This window comes from Megalops cyprinoides, chromosome 4, assembly GCF_013368585.1.
Source record: "Megalops cyprinoides isolate fMegCyp1 chromosome 4, fMegCyp1.pri, whole genome shotgun sequence".
NCBI classification, from domain to species: Eukaryota; Metazoa; Chordata; class Actinopteri; order Elopiformes; family Megalopidae; genus Megalops; species Megalops cyprinoides.
In genome coordinates, this window is record NC_050586.1 from 31,247,047 (window position 1) to 31,270,883 (window position 23,837).

General features: G+C 42.8%; 2 protein-coding genes across 3 annotated transcripts in view; one reads left to right on the forward strand and one right to left on the reverse strand.

The window, feature by feature from the left end:
* rasa1a (RAS p21 protein activator (GTPase activating protein) 1a) overlaps positions 1-11,994 on the forward strand; it is a 28,031-nt gene extending 16,037 nt beyond the window's left edge. Inside the window, exons 5-25 of the mRNA XM_036526402.1 lie at positions 189-306; positions 637-668; positions 1,346-1,398; positions 2,197-2,347; positions 2,773-2,851; positions 3,046-3,169; positions 3,276-3,432; positions 3,913-4,000; positions 4,214-4,294; positions 4,448-4,605; positions 4,880-4,956; positions 5,373-5,545; positions 5,992-6,151; positions 6,863-7,005; positions 7,648-7,763; positions 8,484-8,570; positions 8,876-8,943; positions 9,239-9,327; positions 10,343-10,420; positions 10,607-10,741; positions 11,185-11,994. Of these exons, the coding sequence (XP_036382295.1) occupies positions 189-306; positions 637-668; positions 1,346-1,398; positions 2,197-2,347; positions 2,773-2,851; positions 3,046-3,169; positions 3,276-3,432; positions 3,913-4,000; positions 4,214-4,294; positions 4,448-4,605; positions 4,880-4,956; positions 5,373-5,545; positions 5,992-6,151; positions 6,863-7,005; positions 7,648-7,763; positions 8,484-8,570; positions 8,876-8,943; positions 9,239-9,327; positions 10,343-10,420; positions 10,607-10,741; positions 11,185-11,268 (2,251 nt within the window). The 3' untranslated portion in view covers positions 11,269-11,994. The remainder of the gene's footprint in view (positions 1-188; positions 307-636; positions 669-1,345; positions 1,399-2,196; positions 2,348-2,772; positions 2,852-3,045; positions 3,170-3,275; positions 3,433-3,912; positions 4,001-4,213; positions 4,295-4,447; positions 4,606-4,879; positions 4,957-5,372; positions 5,546-5,991; positions 6,152-6,862; positions 7,006-7,647; positions 7,764-8,483; positions 8,571-8,875; positions 8,944-9,238; positions 9,328-10,342; positions 10,421-10,606; positions 10,742-11,184) is intronic.
* Positions 11,995-12,853: 859 nt separating this feature from the next.
* ccnh (cyclin H) lies at positions 12,854-20,040 on the reverse strand. 2 transcript variants are annotated; one of them, XM_036526404.1, is made up of 10 exons: positions 19,820-20,040; positions 19,474-19,598; positions 19,030-19,152; positions 18,474-18,547; positions 17,674-17,884; positions 17,104-17,267; positions 16,600-16,670; positions 15,978-16,086; positions 13,258-13,321; positions 12,854-13,127 (listed from the first exon to the last, which is right to left on the reverse strand). In XM_036526404.1, the coding sequence occupies exons 2-10, from the start codon at positions 19,588-19,590 to the stop codon at positions 13,095-13,097; spliced, it is 966 nt and encodes a 321-aa protein (XP_036382297.1). In that variant the 5' UTR covers positions 19,591-19,598; positions 19,820-20,040; the 3' UTR covers positions 12,854-13,094. The 2 variants fall into 2 exon arrangements, with proteins under 2 accessions (XP_036382297.1, XP_036382296.1); XM_036526403.1 differs by lacking the exon at positions 12,854-13,127 and having other exon boundaries at positions 13,151-13,321.
* Between the last annotated feature and the right edge of the window lie 3,797 nt (positions 20,041-23,837).

The following is a 23,837-nucleotide window of genomic DNA, read 5'->3' on the forward strand; positions in this document are numbered from 1 at the left end:
GAACTGTGCTATTACAGCAAAGGATAAACTAGACCAGCAATCCGTCTGTAATCCTGAAGACAGATGTAACCCCTTTGATATTTTACACTGAGCTGCCTCGTACAGTCCCACAGGACACAGCCTAATTTTCACAGTGATCTGGGTGCGTGTTGTTGATGGTAGAGTAACCCTCTGTTTTGTCCTGGCAGTTTCCTGAAAGGGGACATGTTTATTGTTCACAATGAACTGGAGGATGGCTGGATGTGGGTGACGAATGTTCGGACTGAGGAGCAGGGCCTTATTGTAGTGGACCTGGTGGAGGAGGTGGTAAGTAAAGGCATCACTGATTGCACGCCATCCATGTTATGGGGCAGTTTAAGAGGGTTTGAAAAACATAAAGTTGCTTTCACATAAGAGGGTGTCTTGGTCACACTGTTAAGATATGCCTGTAGAAATATGGACTCACAATGCGGTGATTAAGGCGAAATCGCCATACATTTGTACTGGAGAGGTTGGGTTTGGCTGCTATGTTGGGAAAATTGGGACCTTTTTTCTAGTCTGTGAATACAAGTCTGTTAGTGTTATTGCTTGCTGGAACACTTATGTACATCGTCCGTTTTCACTTAGCTTTAACTTTTTGGTGAAACTTCTTTTCAGGGACGAGAAGAGGACCCGCACGAGGGCAAAGTGTGAGTTTGTTATTTTTTCTCCAGAAATGGCTGTTTGTGTTCCCTGGGAAGGGAGGCGTGAAACTGTTGAAGGCTGATGTTAGCAGCAAGGCTGTCCTTTACTTGCAGGCCTACAAAACCAGCAGTAACAGAGTCTCTTAATGCCACCCTCTCTGGACCTTTGTGTGCATGCTTGCTTTGTTCTTATTTAGTATTTTAATGCCTGGATTACCATTTCATTTGAATGTGCATTACCCCCAAATGTATGCATCTGTAATGCGAATGTCAAACATGATCAGAATAAGATTGTCCTTACGGTCAAATCTGCATGCCCCCCCCCTTTTTTTGAATGCGGAAGCTAAAGTTTAAACTGTGTCACATTATACTTGCGTTTCCCAGCAATTCATCCTGCCAGTAAGACTGGCCTTTTCTGGTTGTTTTTTTTTTTCGTGTTGTTTTCTTTTGTTCAGGGTGGGGAGGGGGGGCAGGGGTTCTTGTGACTTATCCCTGCTCTCCTGACCAGATCAGTAGTGTGAATGTCTGCCATCGGCCAAGCAGGAGCCGTATAGCTGTGACTCAGTTCTCCGCAGTGACTCACCCCTTACTCGTTCTCCCAGCGGGGGTAACAAAAGCCCCTCTGCACCCTCCCCTCCCGCTGTTTGCCGTTTCATAACGGGCTTTCTCCATCCTCTCCTCAGCTGGTATCACGGGAAGATCAACAAGCAGGAAGCGTACAACCTCCTAATGACAGGTACCTCCCTTTAAGCAGAACGTCGGCACAATGCCACTGACCTTCACTCACTCACATTCAGTGAGGGCAGTCGAACGGCAAGGACGCTCACAGCAAACCCATGCAGGAGTCAGCATTCACACACTGACAGTATAACCTGAGCAGCCATTGTATAGCGATTATAAAGGAAAACAAGGAGTTTAGTCATTTACCAGATATGTCAGCAGTGCCTGGGTAAGAGTCTGCTGAGAGAACTGTATGTATGGAGAGAGATTTAAAGTTCAGTTCAGCCATAAATGAAAAGATTATGACAGTAATACAGTTTAGCATTTGTACATTATTAATTTACCTTCAGCTGGACAGAAATCATCAACGTCCTGTACCAGAGGGAAGCAAATACAAATATGTGTAATTTACATTGAAAACGCAAACTGTGCCCTTTTCAGATGAGATTATGCTGAAGGTGAATCATTTGACCTTTCTGTGTTTGCACTGCTTGAGAAAGTTCTAACTTTTACAGTGAATTTTACTTACAAAATATAAGCCATAAACATGACATGGAACACCACCCACTAGTCTTATTTCTAAAAGGACTTTTAGCTTTCCAAGCTGTCACCACTCAGCGAATTGCTTAACGTCAATTTGATATTTGTGTTCTTTATATAGTACAGTACTCTTAAGATATGGTATGTTATCATGCATCACCCTTTTTAATTGATAAAATTAAACACTTTCAGAGAATGAGCGCTCCTACATGTGTATGCTTTCCCATTTGTATATCACTTGTAACAATATTCTTTCTGCCTTTTTCTCACTCAGTTGGTCAAGTATGCAGTTTCCTGGTCAGGCCGTCGGACAACACGCCCGGGGACTACTCTCTCTTCTTCCGCACCAATGAAAACATCCAGAGGTTTAAAATATGCCCAACTCCTAATAACCAGTACATCATGGGAGGGAGATACTACAACAGGTAAATGGAGCAGGCTGGGAATTTACTGCTGCAGTCACAGCGAACCTCATTAGGTTTAAACCAGTGCAAGCCCTAGCAGCCGGTTTCCATGATAATAATTGAATGCTATTTGTGTTCTGTCTTCTGGTACATTAGCTGCTGTTGCAGACGGAATCGATTATCTTTTTTTTTTTTTTTTTTTGAAGGAAGCATTGTTAAAATTTGTTAAGAAAGAGCGCTAAGTTTAAAATTACAAATTATGTCAAGCATAATTTGACTGTTGAATGTTTCCTGTTGCAGTACTGTATTGTGTGTTACTAAAGTGGATAAATTGTGAAAATAAATGAGTTGAATTAGTTGGCAAGCAGCCTGAGAACTGGAGTGCAGTTTGAAGGAAGGCTGAGTCTTGTTTATCACTGGTTTTATCTCCTTCCTTTGGCCCGCAGTGTCGATGACATCATTGAACATTACAGAAAGGAGCAGATCGTGGAGGGCTATAACCTGAAAGATCCGGTGTCAGTGCAGGTAGGGTTCACACGGTGCAGGCCTCAGTAGCCTCAAACAAATGAGATCATACAGAGAAATGCTGTGTCCTCTGACTCGTCTTCAACATTACAAAAGTTTTCAGGTCTGCTTGCTTCCTTTCCAGTGACCTGGAGAACATGTGTTCTGCTAAGTGTGTGCATAAAGTGGTAGTGTTGTGTGTTTGTGCAATTCAGCATCAGGAGCAAGTACTCTCCGACTTGGTGGAGGGCAAGGAAATCTACAACACTATTCGACGGAAGACCAAAGACGCCTTCTATAAGAACATAGTGAAGAAGGGCTACCTCCTGTTTAACAAAGGTACATTTTAAAGCGCTAGCGCAGTGATGTGTTAGCGCAAACCCCAGTTTCACTTTGCCATGCAGACGTACTGTATGTGCTGACGCGTCCCCCCTGGTGTCCACAGGTAAAGGGAAGAGGTGGAAAAACCTTTACTTCATCCTGGAGGGGAACGACGCCCAGCTGATCTACTTCGAGAGCGAGAAGCGCGCCACCAAGCCCAAGGGGCTGATTGACCTGAGCGTGTGTTCCGTCTACGGAGTGCACGAAAGTCTGTTTGGCAGGTAGGGAGCGATCACAGTTTCTCACCTTGTTAGCTGCTGTGTGCCGGCCCATGCAGAAGAAGAGAGGTTTTTCATTGTTGAGGCAAAAGATGGAGTCTTTTGGCTTTTCAGTAAGCATCTGCTCTGTAGGCGGTGTATACTGCTGAGAGGTTGGAGCATCCAAACAAACACTTTCCCAGGGTTTAATTCTCTAACACTTACGGAAGTTATCCAGAGAAATGTAATAAAAAATGTAAAACTCCATCTAATATGTACACATTTTATAGTACTAGAGTGAGTAAGAGATATTTTTCATAGAGATTCCATTTATTGACGCAAGTTGTAAAACTACCATTATGAGGGAAAAGGCCGTTTACTTTCCTGTCTCAAAGGTAGGGCATATCTGAGTCAGGATGAACCAGTGACTCACTTGGGGGAAAAAAGCTCTGATATTTTACTGGAATCCAGGGGAAGGATGAATTGACACGTCTCTGTTCGCAGGCCAAACTGTTTCCAGATTGTGGTCCAGCACTTCAGCGAGGAGCAGTACATCTTCTACTTCGCGGGCGAGACTCCCGAGCAGGCACAGGTTAGCCCGTCATTCCGTCTTCCTTCGAGACGGATGAATTTCTGACTCAGATTACTGTGAGCGTGGCACTCCGCACAAACGTGGTTAAGCATTAATTTCAAAGCACAGGTAAATCCCCTTAATAAGCCATAATCCGCCTCAAGTGGTACTTGTATTCATAATGTAATTACATTTGTTGCGTTGCAGTGATTTCTTTTTTCCCCATATCCACAGGACTGGATGAAATGCCTGCAAACGTTCTGCAGTAATCTGAGGAAGCCCACACAGCCCACCTCTAACAAGAGGCTTCGGCAGGTACGAGGCTGGGGCTTTGTGTATATACAACAGCTGTCAGCGCTTTTAATAAACAAATTGATTGCAAAAGATATGCCCACATATTATTAAGGAAGAAACTCACCATCTAAAGTTGTTTTTTGTTTTTTTCTTTATCTTGCTTTTTTGTTACAGGTCAGCAGCTTGGTCCTTTACGTGGAGGAGGCACACAAACTGCCAGTGAAACATTTCACCAATCCCTATTGTAATATCTACCTGAACAGCGTACAGGTGGCTAAGACTCACCCCAGGGAGGGCCAGAACCCCGTGTTCACAGAAGAGTTCATCTTTGAGTAAGATGGCTTCCCTTATTCCCTGCCCTTCATTCACAATGTCTGGGTTTAGACACCCAACTTTAAGATTTAAGATTTATAGCAATGGTCCGGAAATAATCATGTTTTTCCTCATGCCATCTTCAGACTGATTACCAAACGCCTTTAAGCTATCAAAATTTTGGTTGATAAATGTCAATTCCCAGGTTATTACTAGGTGGAATTTATGGTTGTGTTGCGTATTTATTCACTTTTGTTTACATTTTTATTTATATGTTTCTTTTTCACCCAACAGTGACTTGTCAAGTGACATCAACAGGTTTGAGATCAGCCTGAGCAACAAGACAAAGAAGAGCAAAGAAAGTGATATCTGTAAGATTATGTATTTGATGTTTTTTTATTTATGAGTATAAAAGTTTTTTTATAGTTTTTAGACTAATGTAGCCTCAACTTTTCATTTAATGAGGACTTCACAGTGCAGTATTTGCTGTTTGTACACCATAGTACTACTAGACAACATTGTTTTATTGTATAGGAACAGTTTCCTCTGCGGTTTATGTAGTCTGTAGATAGATGCAACTATAATTTCAATGCCCTTTGTCCTTGATGTTGGGTGAAGAATTTAAGGAATTGCAAGACAGTGATGTTTGCCTTTTTCGTTCATGCTGTGCTGTAACGTTAAGAGCTTGGTGGTGATTGAAATGAGGAAAAGCGCGTGTAGGAAAGGCTCAGACGCAGCGCATGGCTGGGGTGGAGTGTGTCCTCTGAGCCGCTGTGTCTCTCTGCAGTGTTCATGCGCTGTCAGCTCAACCGTCTGCAGAAGGGGCAGCTGATCGACGAGTGGTTCCCCCTCAGCTCACACATCCCCCTGAAGGGAATCGAACCCGGCACCCTCCGGGTCCGGGCGCGCTACTCCATGGAGAAGATTATGCCGGAGGAGGAGTACAGCGAATTCAAAGAGGTACGGCCACCTAGCATTTGGCATTGTGGAGCAAAGCCCTCTGCCTTCCTCTCAGTGCTGATGCGCCCTGTCTCCATTAAGAATTATGCATCTTGGATAGCTTAACATGTTACCCGTGATGTTGTGGCATAGTCGTTTAAAAATGTACATAGGGTGAATCTTTAAGAATGTATACTGTTAACATGCATTTATGAATCAGCCAAGTAAGCGCTATTGTGGATTATCACATGGCTTTTCAGAGCACATAGATGTCCATTAATAGTGCTACTGTATAAAATATAAGCTGTCAAAAGATTGGCATTACGCTATTGAATGTAATTTGTATCCTTACTAGTAATTATTCCCAGAAGCTGTTATTAGTCAGCTGTGACAGAGAAGATTGGACGTTATCAGAACAGCAGGAAACTGACTCATATCTCATTGGCCGGTGTGTGTGTGTGAATCAGCTGGTCCTGCTGAAGGACTTCCATGTGATCTACGCGCTGGCCCATGTGTGCGGGCAGGACCGCACCCTGCTGGCCAGCATCCTGCTGAGAATATTCCGGCACGAGAGGGTGGAGGCGCCCCTCCTCAGGACACTAAACGACAAGGAAATCAACATGGAAGGTAGGCCGTGTCCCACCTCCTCTCCTCCTGTTACTCTGTTGGGTGTACAGCCAACCAGAGACTCCATTTCCAAGTTGACCATCCTTGTGTTTACCACTACACAGGTTACAACAAATGAAAAGAAAGCTATTTGTACGTTGGTTCATACATACGCACTCTCTCTTGCACTCACACTCACACTCACTCACACACACACATACACACACACACACACACACACAAAGACACTCAATTCATTTAAAACACAGTGTTTTAAAAACAAGTCATTTTGCTATTAAAAGTCGTTCTTATAATAAAGCAGGCAACACTATGCACACACAGACCCTTTATACAAATGCTTTTGATATAATAAATAGAAACTGATATCCTGGGATAAACATTTAAAGCAATATAGTTGACAAATTGTTTTTGGAAGCATCCCTAAAAATGGTTCATTTTTTTCTGCCTTGCCAGAAGACAGCCAACCCTTCATTTGCACATTAATGAGACAGATGTGTTTTGGTGTTAAGTGCCGCTGTGCTCACGTAGAATGTGGCCAACCTTGTGTGTGTAACGAATGCTCTCTCCACTGCGCATATTAAAGAGAGCCACAGACAGAATGCACAAATCACCTCTGCCACGCTCACTGATGCATCTTATCACACTCGGTCACCTCTTGCACCAACAAGTCTCATTGGCGCGACCTCGCGTGTCCTCTTCTCGCTGCCTCAGACGAAGCAACGACGCTCTTCCGGGCCACCACCCTGGCCAGCACGCTGATGGAGCAGTACATGAAGGCCACCGCCACCCCGTTCGTCCACCACGCCCTCAAGGACACCATCCTGAAGATCATGGAGAGCAAGCAGTCCTGCGAGGTGGAGTATCGCTGAAACCCTTCTGCTCCGGTCCTCAGTGTTCAGTCCTCAGTGTTCTCAGTGGGACCATTAAAACCATCATGACCCACATAACAGTAGAATTAAACGAAAAGGTGCTGAACATGAAATCAGACAGCGTTGTCCTCTTTTAATATCCTATTTAATAGAGTGTTATCAGTATTATCAAAACAAATTTGTTTTTTTTTCTAAATGTATGGTAGTGTCAGAACAAATTTGTTTTCTCAGTAAGTGCAGTACGCTGTAGATCTACAGTTTGGTTTGGTGATCCAACTTAAATGTCTCGCAATCCATCCATGGGTCCCAACCCAGACTATAAAAACAGTATTTTAGGCAATACACACCCTGGTACACCACTCTGTAAATGTTACCTTTTTAACAATTACTCACGGCCGAGTTCAGGTCTTCTTATCTGCTGCTTTTAGCTCTTACTTGTTAATCTTTTGTGTTTTGTAAGTCTTGTATGATCACTTGGCATGAACTTGACCTTGCTTCACCATTCCCTTTTGCGTTTGTATGTTTATCTGTTGACTGAATGGTTACTCAGCACTAATTTTTAACCGTCTGACGACCGCCCCAGGGGCTGTAAAACATAGCATCACACAGCGTGGTTTCTCTCCTCAGCTTAACCCTTCCAAACTGGAGAAGAACGAGGACGTGAACTTGAACCTGGCCCATCTGCTGAACATCCTGTCAGAGCTGGTGGAGAAGATCTTCATGGCTGCTGAGATCCTTCCGCCGTGAGTAGGACTGAAACATGCAGTACCACTATGACAACTACGCATAGAAGGCTTTTTCTTTATTTTTACTATTTTCCACATTTTAGAATAGTAACGGCATCAAAACAGTGAAATAGCACAAATGGACTTATGCAGTGACCAAAACAGTGTTAAACAAATCAAAGCTATCTTACATACTAGATTTTTCAAAGTAGCCAGAAATATTTTTTTAATTAAAAATTCATACATAGGCATCAACTTAACTATTTAAATTTGTCGATGAAACAAATTTAAAGCATTTAGGCGTAAGTCTTTAGCACAAGTCTCTCTTTGCATTTAAGCAAAATGTCTTTGAATGCTTGTTTCCCCATTATCTTAAACAGGTGTGTTAAAACTTCTGACTGGTTCAACTGTGTACAGCATTTCCAAACACTACAGGCTCTGCCATGCAAGGATGGCACGCAACGTCATGACAGTCCATTCAGACAGTTTATTTCTGTTGGTTGGTTTTTTTTGGTCCAGTTTGGACATTTATCTCTGAGCAACAAACGTTGTTTCATTTGTCACTCGCGTAAAACAATGTCTGTCAGACAGTGGGAAGAATATAGGTTTTTGTGCAACACGTTCAGATTCTCCATGACGTATCCACAGAGTACAAGCCTAGAGGAGGGAGTAGCCCTCTCACTGTTTGAGCAAACAGTTTGCACCTTCATAATTTACCCTTGTTTCTCAAAATTCCAGGACCTTGAGGTTCATCTATGGATGTTTACAGAAGTCAGTGCAACAGAAGTGGCCGACAAACACCACAATGAGGACGAGAGTTGTAAGGTAAACCATTGCAGTGCTGTGGCCTTGTGTGGGCTCATCTGAAACATCGGCCAATAAGTGGTGGTAATATAAACTATAAATGACTTCAGTCCCACACGTCTTAACGTTTATCTTGGTTATATTGCCAGTGGAGCCTGAAATATCAAGTCTGCTTCAGGGTGACCATGATAATATTTTATATTTTTGCCTGCCTTGTTTCCTGACCACTTGGAGTTTATAACTTCTCAACTAAGCCCCTTAGCCTGTTATGCATAACCGAGTGTGACCTAAACACGTTTTGAGTGGCTTTCTTTCAACTCTTTCAGTGGCTTTGTCTTCTTGCGACTCATTTGCCCAGCGATCCTCAACCCAAGAATGTTCAATATCATCGCCGGTGAGTTCACACTTTTTAAAGATTTATTTCAGTCATTCGTTGACTTTAATGTGGATTATTACAGATTAGTGCTGTATTGTTATCTTCTGCTGACGAAATTGCCAGCAGTCAGTTTAGCTTAGGCCATTGGGTGTCAGATTACTGTGTTTAGATTCTCTCGGGCTGCTCTGATTTTTTTCCCATGCTGTGGTTCTTTTGGCCAAAGTCAGGCACGCCTTCATCTTGCCTGTTTTAAGCTGCACCTGTTTTTGTGTCAAATAAGAGGCCACAGTAATGGATATGTGTTTTTGGGCAGATCCTCCTTCATTAACAGCAGGCCGGACCCTCACTCTGGTTGCCAAGTCAGTCCAAAACCTGGCAAACCTGGTGGAGTTTGGAGCCAAGGTAAAGTTAACGTTTGCCTCAGGGGTGTTTTGAGTGTGGCTATTTTTTATCTCCGTGCTTTCAATGATTGATTTATTACCGTTGAGTTATTCTGCATGCCTGGTGACCATACTCTGTATACACAGAACAGGGTGGTCCTAAAGTCCCAGTCTATTTCCGTGAAAACATCTTTATTTCAACACCAAAGTGTACATTTCATCGCATGTGTCCAAGAATTGAACTCGACAAACTATTTTTGCTCCTCCTGGGTAAGATCTGAAACTGAAATAAGTACAGTATCACAGACACATGTGTTTTGAAAGAGGTTTTTGTAAATAGATTGGGACTTCATGACCACCCTGTTGTTTGTGTGCTGGCAGCCATATTTATTTCACCAGATGTGTGCATAGCAGCATAGGGCTGTGTTTCTGTATGGTACAAGGCTACCATTTTCGTGATAAGAAGTAAGCAACCAGTCTCATCCCAGGGTACCATCAGTAGTTTGGACTTGGGGTATACTCTGGGGTATCAGGCTCACCCCCCCTTTCAAGAAAACCTCATGGTGATTTGACGGTGAAATACTTGCTTTCCGTTTCATGGCCTCTGAGCCCCCAAAAACATTTGTGCACCAGATATGCATGGAACGGTCACAATATTTTTACATATGAAGTGAGATTTGTCATATTAAGGCTTTCTGTGTTTATCTCTGAAATAAAATCAACTCTTAACTAAATATTCTGACCAAATGTAAGCTGATCTGTTTGGAAGAACCCAGCAAGGTCTGTGTAATAAGCCTCCAGACCCTATCAGTAGGAGAGTATAGTTTAATGAAGCCCATGGGTGAAGCTATTGCCTGAACCAGTCAAAAGAATTTTCTGTTCACAGCAACACTATGATATGTTCCAAAACAGTGAGTCAAAAACATTTGAGTTTGTGGTTCATGAAAACTCATTCTCCTATGGTTAGTTTAACTTATGTGCTTGTTAAAGTCATCACTGTTTAAAATGAAATGAATTGAAGCGTCTTTTTCCTCCAGGAGCCATACATGGAAGGAGTGAATCCATTCATCAAGAACAACAAACACCGCATGATCATGTTCCTTGACGAGCTGGGGGTTAGTTGCCTTTCCTGCTTTTTGCATTTTCTCTTTGTCCTTTTGTACCAGTGATACCCAGCCTTTATCTCAGAAAACTAAGAATCATTTCAAAAAAAATATTGACCATTAAGAAAATACCACAATGTGAGACAGGCACGTGGTGGCAGGAAAGGTTAACGTGCCAGTGTTCCTTTGCCCTTGCAGAACATCCCTGACCTCCCAGACACTACAGAGGACTTTAGGACTGACCTGTCCCGGGACCTGGCTGCCTTGCATGAGATCTGCGGGATGCATTCAGATGAGTTACGCACGCTTAGCAACGAGAGAGGAGCACAACAGGTGTGTGTGTGTGTGTTTGTGTATCCGTGTATCCACTGCCTATTAACAGGACAACAACATCCTGTATTCATTTTAGTTTATGATGTTACAAATCCAGAAGTGTGAAATCACACATTGAAAAAGCACAATTTTACACTACAGGATAAGCACTGTAGTATGGTAGTGTAGCAAAATGCAGGAATATATAACCTGGCCAGACTACCATGGTCCTGGAGGACTACAGACTTCTCTTCCAGCCAGGCACCTAACATTCCCAATCAGCTTGACTTAAGTATAGATTTCCCTCCAAGCTGAGGGACACTGATCTAAACAGCTGGACAACTTTCTGTATAGTGGCCCTTGCAGACCAAAGTGGAGTCACTGCACAGTATCTGTAGTTCAATATGAGAGTGTTGTGAACAGCGGTATGTGTTCATCTTGGGTTATTGCGTTTTGTGTTGCAGCATGTGTTGAAAAAGCTCCTGGCTATCACAGAACTCCTTCAGCAGAAACAGGTTCACTATGCCATGTCCAACAGCAACAGGTAGTAGCCTTTCCATGGAGTTGTGCAAGTCGGACCCAGCATGCTTCACTTCCATCACCATGGCAACCCCAGCCAACCCCCCCCCCCCCCACCACATCTCCTCCTCCTCCACCCTCCTTTTCTTCCTGTACACCTCTGCCATGTTTGCCCGTCACCATGTGAGCTATGCAACAAGCAACAAAATCAAAAAAAGGAATCCCAGCATCCTCGGCTCCTTGCCCCTGGGACCGCGAAGGCTGCACGCACAGGAAGCTCTTTTTCTGAGTGCACATGTGAGCATACGCACAGCCCTGTGACCTGGGTACTCTGCCTTCAGAGAGAGGTGGGAGGGGAAGGCTCAGTGCACCTAAGACTCGAGTGTTATCAGCACAAGTTGCCAAAGTGTATCCCTTTTGTCTCCTCGACAAGAGGAAGGTCGACAGACTCGAAGAAACCGCAGTGACCTTTTTCTTATGACTGGATTTTGAGCTGCAATGCCTTTTATACTGTAATTTGTGACTGATGTGCTATATGGTCATGAGAATGCAAAAAGTGCTGAAAGGTTAGTGTTTCTGTGTTTGAACTCTAAGGTAGGAAAAAGAGTTCTTGTGGAAACTGATTATTTTCACATTGGGAAATAAATTCTCTTGCTGGAATCATGAGTATATAAATTGAGACAAGTTGATTTTTTGTTCAGTTGTACCACATTTTTGTTTGATTATTTGGTTCAGTCTTCCTTGAAACTTCACAGTACCAGACAGGATATAATCAAAGGAAAAATACTTTGTAAAAATGTTTACAGCATTAAATTTTTGAATAGTACAAACTGTATCATTAATGCATGCACTTATTAAACCCTTTTTGTAAAATATATTGAGTCACTTTTTTCTTAAGATAGAAAACATCATAACCTGAACATTACAGATTGAGCAGTTGAACTGCTTGCTCCACAGCACAACCATCCAAGCAGATCTGTGCTGGAAATGATGACAATACATTCTTTGTCACAAATGTATGGAAATTATTTGAAGCAATACCATGTCCATTCAGTTTCTCCAAACCTGAATCAAACTGGCTGCTGCTTTAAACCAGATCTCATTGCAAGTAGCCAGCCACAGGACTGGCTATTTAATTCAGAACGACTTCATTTAATTTGTCACTCAGAGCTAGCAGCTAAGAATGCACAATTTATAGCTCACATGCATTCTGTCATTTTCAGCGCAAATAAGACACATCCTTACATTGGCGGTAGGTGCAGAACTAGAACATAAGTGAATAAAGGAATGTTCTGCACTACAGTAATGTTCCCAAGTACCTTTATTTGTACATTTCTTTATTTATTCATCACTGTTGCTTTCACCTTTTCCCCCCATAAAAAGATGGCTTTGACTGTAGTGATTTTAATGTACTCGAAGAGACAAATTCACAGGTCTGCATAATAACCTTGAGGCTCAGCCCTAACCCTGAAACCCTAAAACCTAGTGTTCTGAAAGGGAGGATTAGGAGAAGAGGTTAACTATCTAGAGGCAGTACCCAGTTGTAATAAGTATTCAAGAGAAATTCACTTAAGTACAAAACAATTTATTAATAATAAGAAAAAACTTGCCGCAAAAAAAGAAACAGGAAACCAGATGACCTTTACAAATAGACAACACTGTTACACCCATGTGCTGCAGTGTAACTGCCATTCAGCCAGGACACATCCTTTCAACTTCTGCTTTATAAAAGCATTTTCTATCAGAGTCGCACTGATGCAGGTCGGGTGCCACTGCGAAATGCAATCAAACTCCTCCATTCTTTACAATTCAAGGTTCAAAGACACTCGTAGATACCACACCCTTGCTCCATCCTTCAGAGAGACTCCAGGTCTTCGTCGGTCCACTCCTACAAAAACCCGAAGTTGGCTGCATTATAGTGGGATTCAGGCAGCGGTGGCACAGTGAATGCTGCATAACATCAGGCAGCCAGCAAATCAAGTGGCACATTGGGCCTGTGACGCTGAATTGACGCCTACCTCCTCTGCAACACGGTGTTGTTTTGTGACATGATCATCATCTTCATACCCCCTCTTTCTTTTCCTGGCAAACCAAATTAACATAAAAACATAAAAAAGAGACAAGGTGTTGTATGTACATGTATGCCACTACGTCAAAATGGATGTCAGGGCTTGACATTCTGCACAGGCTAGGGAAGAGGCAATTATGTATCAGTTTTGTTAGCCACTGGCAGTTTCTGGAACGCGGGCCGCTCATCTCCGACCCATTACAGACATACCCCAGTGTCCTTCCCCCTTCATCCCCACGCATGCTGGCTTGAAGCCCACCCTTGTGAAGATGTGATATGGCTAAGCGCTGGGTGGTTACCCCATCTGTATCTAAGGCTGCTAAGTGTTCTATTTATCTCACATGGTCTGCGCGATCAACGAGTTATTTTCAGACGCTGTGAGGGTGGCATGGGTGAGGTGTGATCTGCATAATGAAGCCATCCACACTAGAGGATAAATGACATTCTGCAGAAAAAAAAGAGCACTTCAGAAATGATCAGGACTTTAAAAAGGCACCAAAAAGACACATTTAAAGGCTTGATCAGGGCATGAAAAGTAAGAGCAACCTGTAACAAGAGTAATTTGTTTTGTAAGAGCCAAGGGCTTCCTTTTTAAAAAAAAAAAAAAAAAAAAAAACAAAGTTTTGAGAGCACAGAGCAGATGCCACAGTGGGCCTGTCCGCCCTCGTCTGGGCACGTCTGAACACCGACGGGCACACGTCACACATACCAAGGGCGCAAAGCTGGGGACTCCCTAAAAGGGAGCCCACTCCAGCTGCAGAGCCATACTACCCAGAATACCTCTCCCCCATCAACAGCTGAGAGACACACTGAAGAGTACGCTCTGTTCAGGGGATATGACATACGCCAACCTCCTCAGGCAGACATGCTCTGAGCCCTGGCTGCAAGCGTCTAGAGACTGCGGCAGCAGGGTAAATTTCACACAGACACTTAGGGAAGTACTTTTTCCACTCACAGTTATCAATGCACTCCAGAAATAGGCAGAATGACTACCCTAGCTTGTCCAAATAACTTGTTCCTGTCACTAAACATTTTTCGTTAGGTCTGTACTGACTGTTCCTTCCTCTTGTCTGCGGTGTAATACTGCGTGTGCTTCTTTCTTTCAGAACGGAGTGTACAATTTTGTCCGTTGCCACCACTATCCAGGTAATGTGAGCTCTCAAGCCAAAGAGAGGAGCAGCAGATTCGGAGCTGGACCCAAGCGTTGGACAAAGGGCCTCTTCTGAACCACCTAGCTCTATGATTTCATCTGCTGTTCACTCACTCGAAAGAAAATCTGACTCAGAATCCACTTTCCCACAGCAACAGATGTATCATTTTTCTTCCTACTTGACACTGTTTTGTAGGCAGATACCCTGGTGCGGGGACAGTTCATTTATACAGCTGGATACTCACTTCAGGTTAAACAATTTGCTAAAGGGCACCACAGCCCCATTCAGGATCTGAACCTCTAACTGATTTCTCACTGCAGACATGACTCCATGCTGTGGCCCCTATGCTGAATTTTGGACAGTGCCAAGGACCTACAAACCAGTTCCTCGAGTGATCTGTTCTGTTCCTCTAGTCAGCTATGCAGTGACACCATCTTACCATATGACTCATATCCTTTTCTTAAAACACCTGAAAAACACAACCTATGGTTATATTCTCTCAAAACCCATGGTCACACATCTTGATCCAATGAAGTCACAGTTTAAAATAAACTAAAATATAACAGACACAGGGCTGTGAAGTCTGTGACAGTGAAATGCCAATGAGGAGCATCAGGGAAACACATCACCTTTCTATGACGCATGCCTTAAGTCATTTTTTAAAGGCCACTTTACAAAAATACACTCCTTCTGAAACAAATTGGTGTGTGATCTGATCCGCTTAATACCTTTTAAACAGCTGTCAACTTCAGTAATATTTTGCATATCCATATGCGCAATTACATATAAAGCATTCCTTTATAGGAGAGTTTATAGTAGTTTTTTCCTGTATGGGAGGGATGTGTGGTTCATGTTTTTTATACTGTCAGTCCTGAAACTTGTGCTAAATATGCTGCTCTGACTAAACTTGAACCTGAAATATCCCCCTGCTTAGGTAGAGATGGAATGGGGGACTCATTTTGCCGCTGCACGCGCACTACTGCTCTGTGCAACTTATATATACTTCCCCTGCTCTTTTCCTTAGAGCAATGTCTCTTCCAGAATACTAAGTAATGAAAATCTGAATTAAAAACCTAAATGAACTTATACCTCAGAATATATGGCAACATGTGACTGGACCAGGAAATGCTCATATATTACAATATTTACCTCCTGAAGAACACTGACATCAACCATGTATCATGTTTTGGCATGTCCATGAGGCAGCTGTGTGCTGCACAGATTCCACCTCTTTGTTTCATAGCCATCTTATTTTTCTAAATAACCCATCACTGAAATGGATCTCGGATACAACAGGACATTTGACTGACACGTTATTTTCAAATCAGGCAAAAATAGTAAAAAAATATAAAATCTGTCGTGTTTCAATCCTTCATCTCTGAATCTCTAATGAATCCACACACACATTCACACATGTCCAGATTAGTCTCAATCGGTATGAAATTTTAAAACAGCACAGAAATAATGGCTGAAGCTACTCATAAACCAGGAGTCCTGCATAACAGCATAATATACTCACGGGTTCGTGTTGAGGGCAAATTCAGCATGAATCCTCTCCAGCTTCTGTTTGCAAGCAATAACTTCTTCTGGTTTTGGAGGCTCGTATTTCTTGACAAGATTTTTTGTTCCTAAGATGTACAAACAGCAAAATATGTAACTTAAAACACAACTGCTGTGCACACTTTGCGTTAAGCAGAAACTGAAGAGGCACACAATGAACACCTTCATTTGTCCATTTGTTTATGGATGCTTCACTATTAAGTAATGTCTTAATGCTTATGAAGGTGCTACGCAACCTTTATGAAGATTTTATCAATTTATACTTAGCATAAGTGTGACCCAACTGAGTATCAATATAATTCAGCAAAACACAAATACACATGTAATTTAAGGCATTTCCAAATGATACATCACAGAGAAACAGATCTAAAAGGAGCGTGATATACTAGGAGCACTTCTTGCTTAAAGGCCTCCTTCAAACAGAATACCTTTCTCTAACCAAAATACTTGTCGCTTATTTTATAGGAAAGCCGGTCTTAGCAGGCTTGTTGAAGTTGGTCTTTAGCCCAAACCTGCCCCCTAGTGGTGATATTATGTAACTTCAGAACAACAACCCTGATTCCAGCACAAAGAATACTTACGTCTCATTGAATCAATCATCTTCGAAAGAGTTTCCTTGTCATCTTTCAGTCCCATGCATTCAGTCAGATAGCTACATTGAAAAGCAGAATACTTCAGTACAACTAATTAATTAAATAGGCTCTTGCCTTATGGTCTCCTTAAAACCAGGCCAATGTTTGATTTGCAACTTTAATTACCCAGTTTCTAAATATATTACAGTGTGTCACAAACAACAGAAATAAACTGAAAACTTATTGGTTGCAGAGAATATCTTGGGCGAGTTTCTCTTAATATTTCACAATATCGGTCTAAATGTCTGTACAGACACTTCAAATACTGTACATGTAAGCATGTGTTACACATTTCCAGCTGGTGAAAAAAAATTCTTTCATTTGGGTGTACATCAAACTTACAATGCAGTACAAGAAACAAACTGACATTTAAATTCATAACATCGCAAACAACGGTGAAGCACTGTGGTTTGATTTGAATCAGGCCCCGGTGCGGGTGGCCCTAGACCCTACCTCTCCATGTTGAGACCTGCTCGAGAGGCACTGTTGAGCACGGCCGTCAGGGCAATCTGTGACGGCGAGAACAGGAGGCCCACGTCCGTCATGGTGGCACGGTTCAGGAAGTCATCCGCCGTTTTCCGCAGCATCTCTGGGTTCTCCAGAGCCAGGTACCTCGTCTGGAGACAGAACACGCCCAGCTCATCCCTGGAGCATCACACCCATGCCACACCTGCACACCGTGCCACCAATCGGACACTTCCTGTGTGGAGTGTATCATCTATCGGCAGAAAGTCTATCCCACATGCCAATTACTGAATTTCAAACCATGTGTACGTGGTATACTTTCTTTATATCATAAAGATCACACCATTTACACACTTAACATGTTAAAAACGACATGTGAATACACGCAGGATGAAAGCTTTTTACACTGAAATGAAGGCAGCCTGAAAGGTGGGGTGAAGCTGGCGGTGGTTGATTCTGTGTGTAGAACATATTTTAGACCCTAGACTCTATCCACAGCTATGTCAAACGTCCATACACCCCAGGCCAGAGGCAGTCTTGCTGTGGCACACCGCTCACCTTGAGGTCAATGAGGAAGCCCTCCATGGGGCGGTAGGGGTTGTGCACCACCAGGTGGAAGTTGAGCTGCTGGATGAGAAGGAGCTCATACTCCAGGATCTGCTCCAGGGCCTTCTCCTGAGCAGCCGGGTTCTCCTGCAGGTTCCCCACAAACTGGGAGCTGGAGACATTGAACTCGTCCACCTTGCAGGCCAGGTACGCACAGGTCAGCCTGACAGAGGAGGGGGGAGAGACAGAGGGAGAGCGAGCAGGTAAAAGAGAACAAAAAAAAGAGATTAAGAAAAAGTGAAGGAACAGGTGACAGAAAGAAAGGGGGGGGGGGTATAGAGAAGAAGCAAGTGAGACAGAACAAGACAAGGTAGGAAAGAGAGAAAGAAAAGGAGCAGGAGGAAAAAAAAAAGGAGGCAGACAGCAAGAGAGAGGTGCAGAGGAGAGCCAGCGAGACAGAGAGGAAAAGAGAGCAACAAAGAGAGAGTGACAGAAAGAGACCCCTGTCAGAACCGGAGAACATTTTGGAGACAGTTCTGATGTGAAAGCCACCTGCCAAGCCACGGGTTGGCAGGCATTTCATATACCTGTACATAACAGAGAGTTATATGTATGTAACAAACATACAATAACAATACCCAGTTTATATTTTCAATTTATATTCAGCTCTCAGCGTCTACATCACAATCCTATTGCTCTTTGGGTGAAGCAGATTTACATCATTCAAAAATCCATTTTGCTGAATTACACTCCAGTGACCTAATGCATGTTGCCACATCCCAGTGCAATGACAGCAACCACAAAACACTCACATGATAGTCCTGGGGTGGTATTCCATTAAGGAGTTGTTCAGGTAAAACCTTCGGAAATACATATTTGCTGTACCCTAAAGAGACAAAGCAAAGGAGCGTGTTAGCAACGCATTTAAGGCTGCTCTTGACTGGCTTATTATTAGTGCTTTCTTTAGCACTGCAACAGTCTGCAGAAGAAGCTAGATGCTCTGTTGTGCACCTGCTTTAAGGACACTTAATTTCTTATTCTGTATTCTATTATTTATTCCATTTGGCAGACACTACCATTGGGAGAGGGTTACAAGGTTACTATAATATGGTACATTCAACACCTATCACCGGAGAATGCGAACAATAGTATGCAAGTGTGGAGTAGCCTGGAATGCAATGTGTGTGTTCTCAAGATGAAAACGGTGAACTATACGTATAACGTAGTAACTATAAAAACACATTGCCTATAACCAAAGGAGGACCACACATCGTACTTACATATGGCCTATTGATCGAAAGAAATATTACCCTCTTCTCTGTTGCCATAAAGACCATACGTAAAAATAATGATAAAGAGAATAAATACCACAACAGACTTGGGCATGGCCGGCTTGAAAACAGCGCAGAAGTCGAGAAGCCTCTTCTCGTAGTGCTTGAACAGCACATCTTCCTCAAGAGGATCCAACAGTAACGACTCATGCACCCCGACCTGGACCCACATCAATAATAAATACAGACAGTGGGGAAAAACCAGAAACAGACCTCAAAATGTGTTGATCTGTGAAACAAGTGTAAGAAAACCACTGTCACTTGCTGTGCGTTCGTTACGAGGAAACCTGGAACTTAACGTTAAAGACATTGAGTTTTTTGAGAAAATCAGATTCCGGAGATGCCAACACCGCACAAATAAACCTGTGGTCACTGCGACAACGTTAACGGTAACAGTTGTAACTTCAGTACGACCTAAACATGCTTATATCAACGAATACTGTATTTGAAATGAATTCGGTCATACTGAAGGAATTTTTACCTTTCCGCTAGAAATAATCTTGTCACGAAACTTCTGATTGGCTTGGCATCTCAGTTTTTCCAAGCAATCTTCGTTTTCAAATGTCCAGTATTTTCTCTGCGAGCTGTTGTGATACATTTTGAATCCTGTCCAGAGTGATGCAGAACGTAGCGTTAGCTAGACAGCTAACACTTTTGGTGCAACAATTACCACATGAGCTGATGCCATCAAACCAAGACCAGCAACACAACTGAGTGACATATGTATTACAGCCTGATCGGCATTCTCGAGTCTGGAGCTAGGTAACTACGAAGCTAAATTAGCTAATAGTTAACGTTACATTGGCTGGCTAGATGTCAATTCTTACCTTTCGTTTCAACGTTCACCTGTACTTGAAGTGCATTTAGCGCCTTCCTACAGATACGAAAATCTTGCTGCCCTCCTCCTTGATATACTTAATAAATGTTATACAATTTTTAATGTTAAACAGACAAGCAGGTTGTTTATTTTGATCATAATAGCAGAACATCTGGCAAACAATGCCTTTACAGTGACTTCTCAGGCACTTTAGTAGACAGTCTGGGTCCTTCCATCACTGATGACGAATTCATCATAGATGTTCTATCTATATGACAAGATATTCTACTCGTGCAATCCCCCCGTCACCCGTCCAAGAGGCTCCGGTTGGTAATTCAGTTGTCGTTATCTGGTGTGTGTTGGCGTTTGATCCTTGAAATTCACCTGAGTCGTTCGCCACAATTTATCTTTTGTCTTTTGAAATTAAAACACGCGGGAATCGCGGGGTTCGTCGTTTTGCAGGAGAAACGTTCCTTCAGTAAAATCCAGTACCCTCTGTGGGATATTTGGTTGAAGGGAGCTTTTCGGTCCCGCTGCGATTCCATGAAAATTTGAAAAATTCCATGACTTTTGAAAAAATTAACAAAGAGGGGTCTGCGCAGACGTGTACTCAGAGAATCATGGGGTCCTGGGATGTGCTGATGTTGTTAGTTTCCATTTGAGATTGTGATGTGTTCTTCCAGAAATAATGTGTAAAATGGTTAGCCACACCCCTATAGATAGCTAAAACAATCAAAGAATACAATTCCAGATAGCACCAAATTACCTTTATGCTTCAACAGCAGCATCTAGTGGCTGCCAATCACAAGTCTGGTGCATGTAGCCAGCCATGAAAAAATACCGTTTCTGTTTGGAGCTATGACGACTGTGCACAGATTAAAATACAATATACTGCGAAATATAACAATTTTAATTCCAAAACGAATCTTTGGCAAAAATCACATTCTAAAAGCAAATAAAGGAAAGCTGTTTTTGCTTCTGCTGCCATTAAATGTCTCTCTGTGAAAAAATGTTTTTCCAAACAGATCAAAATTCATGCTAATGGTGAATAGCTAGACATTGTTATATCTCCTGTGATGTTACAGGTCAAATTGACGTGATTCAGAGTTCAGCACCAGAGTTCATTTATTTTACGAAACCTAATCTAATCTTCCAAGTTAAAATACTGGACTAAATAACGTTGTTTCAGGTCAGTTTGACTCAAAGCATAAAAAAACCATTTGATGTGTCTTCTATAAATTGAAATCTTTTTCTCATGTTTTGTCAAAAAAAAAAAAAAAAAAACTATGCATGCAAGTGCACACAGGCAAGTACCTGAGAGGAATAAGAGAACACAGATGTGCTGGTCATGAAAATAAGTCAAACATATACATGCTGTAAATCAATCATAAAATTAAATCTAAACAAATTATATACATTATGTGAGCTTTATATGAGGTGCAGAAAACTTTTGAAGCATAATGTATGTTTTGTACTGCAAACAAGTGGTGCCACATTATAGTAAATTTGCTGTGAATATCATATTTAAAAATAAATGTAATCTTGTTGTAAATATACATTAATTACATGATGACCATTTATGTCACATACATTTTGGGAGGTCAGATATGTCTGTATGGCTATTCTTTGATTATACAGTACAGTCAAGTTTGTCTGGAAACATAAAAGGGTGACAAAATGCTAATAAATCGCCATCAGAATAAAGATGATTGTGGAAATGTTTTCAATGATTTTAATTGATTAGTTGTAGCAAACGCCAGCCTACATTAGAAGGCCCCAGCTCTGGCTTTGGGATGGCCTTTTCTATGCCAAAAACCTCCTCTTGATCTACATCACATTCCTATTTCATGCCCATTGTCTGACACAGCCCATGCACTCTGAAAATTACAGACACATCTCAAGACCCCAGCTAGTAAAACAGTTTGTGAACATTCATGAGCTCAGACTGCCGCTGCTGGCTGTATATCCTCATGTTAAACTGAGCAGGCATTAGTCAGTGCTGTTTGTTTAACGGCTGCTGTACGGGTAGGGTTGCACAGCTGTGTTTTCCTCCAGTGTGCCGCTTTAACGTGAGCGGAGCGCAGGAGACAGAGGCCACCCTGGTGAAGTTTGTTCTTTTTCCCCTGACGCAGACGAAGCGGGCGCTCGTGTCGGGGCGGCGAAGGGGGCGCCGCGGCGCTGTAATCAGGAGGAAGGTGGCAGGCGTGTGATGCTCGGCTGTTTGCGGGGTTGATCCCCCCGCCTTGACGCGCGGGGCGCCTTCTCCTGGCACCGGTTTTGCCTGGCAGCATGAAAGCCTCATCAGCCAGCTCCAGGAACTCGCGAATCCATTTTAATGACAACGTCCCCCACCCCAACCCCCCCCCCCCCCCCCCAACACAGACACACACACACACACACACAAATCCCCACCACCCCCTCCCCCGCCCCTCGCTCTACATTTCCTGGCCTAGCATGGAAAAACGCATCCCCCCCACCCCCTCATCCAATGAGGCTTTGATTGGTCGTTTGACAGGCAGATGTAATGAATGCGGTCTCTGCCTCCATCCTCCAAAGGCAGCAGAGAAGAGGCTGAGAAACACGGAGAGGCATCGTTTTACTCCCCCCCACCCCCTCTCCCCTTCCACTGCCTCAGACACAGAGCATAGAACGAAGGAAGGAGAATAGGGACACAGAGAGAACACAAGGTCAAGCAAAAATGATGAGCGCGGCTACCGGGAAGAGAGGATGAGAGAAAAAAAAATAGCGCAGACAAACCAGCTCCTCGACAATTTGCAGAACTTTTATCAGCAGAACTCAACTGGGAAATTCTGCCGGTTCCTCTCAAAGGCGAGGCCAGAGAGGGGGGAGAGGAGAGCCGTGCAAATTGGTCGGCAGTCCACCGACAATTGAGAGAACCTCCACAACCTTTGGCACAGCCATCGTGCTGATTGGCTAATTTAAACTTTTTTTTTTTGCACGACTCCTCTCAGTTTCAGTTGCAGAGACCTTTACAGCAAAAGAACAAGACTGAGGAGAAATATATACAGTCACTGAGGCAGCAGCCCAGGGTCAATAAGAAATATTAATAAATCATAAACAAAAACAACAATGAAGAGCATTTCAGTGCATCCCTTATACTAATGTTCTAAAATATTGACATGTGTTATCTGTGCTGCTGCAGTGTGTTCATACAGGCAGAATATCTGTCATGTGTCGGATCACTTTTCACCAACTCCACCCCTCCTTGTGAATTTCACCTACAATGACAGTGTTCACTGCATCAGCAACCATTTTGTCTTTTGTTTCCCCCGACAGGCTTGCTCCAGCAACAACATGGAGGTATGATGTCAGCTTCTGCAGTTCCATTTCACAACACGTGTTTCATAGCAGCATTCACACTGAATTCAATACCACAATATCAGAATAAAGCACTATCACCTATACTAACTACGCAGAAATTTAGGCTGTCTGTCTTTTCTGTTGATGGGGTTTTACATTTGCTCTGTGTGTGATTGTGCTCATCTTCATCCTACAGTAAGGGATGTCGCCATTATTGTCAAGGACAATTATGTGACCTCTCTCGGACAAATCGGCTGGACACTTTGCTTAGCATGTTCTGTCGGTGTGTTATAATTTTGCATAATTTTTATTGCAAGTGTTCTTGTCATCCATAAATTTGTCCGGATGTAAAACATGGTCCTACGAGATATAAGCATTATCGTAAATGGATTTTAAAGTCCTTAATGCAGAGACGGTTTGCTGAGTATTACCCATGCAGGTGAGCTTTAAAAAATGACAGCAATTGATTCAAATGTTTACAGTAACAGCAAGACACAGGAATTACCAACCCCCAACCCCCTCCCCCCCACATCCACCAGTGGCTCTGCACACCCCAATTTGCATAAACATGAGTAATTTATGAATAATAAATGGTCCTTGCATTCAGCGGGAATCATTAATTTGCATATCACCATGGCACTACAGTTTTATTTCCTGTGTGCTGTGTTATCGTGAAGCTCTCAAAACCTGCATAAACCGGAATCAAA

Bases quoted from the DNA above. Each gene is read 5' to 3' on its own strand.
- ccnh (XM_036526403.1), bottom strand. From the start codon at position 19,590: ATGTATCACAACAGCTCGCAGAGAAAATACTGGACATTTGAAAACGAA. The intron at 16,671-17,103 runs GTAGGGTCTAGG...TTTTCAATGTAG, and splicing joins GCAGGTCTCAACATGGAGAG to CTATCTGACTGAATGCATGG. The intron at 13,322-15,977 runs GTGAGTATATTA...TTGGTTTGCCAG, and splicing joins TTTGCCCTCAACACGAACCC to GAAAAGAAAGAGGGGGTATG.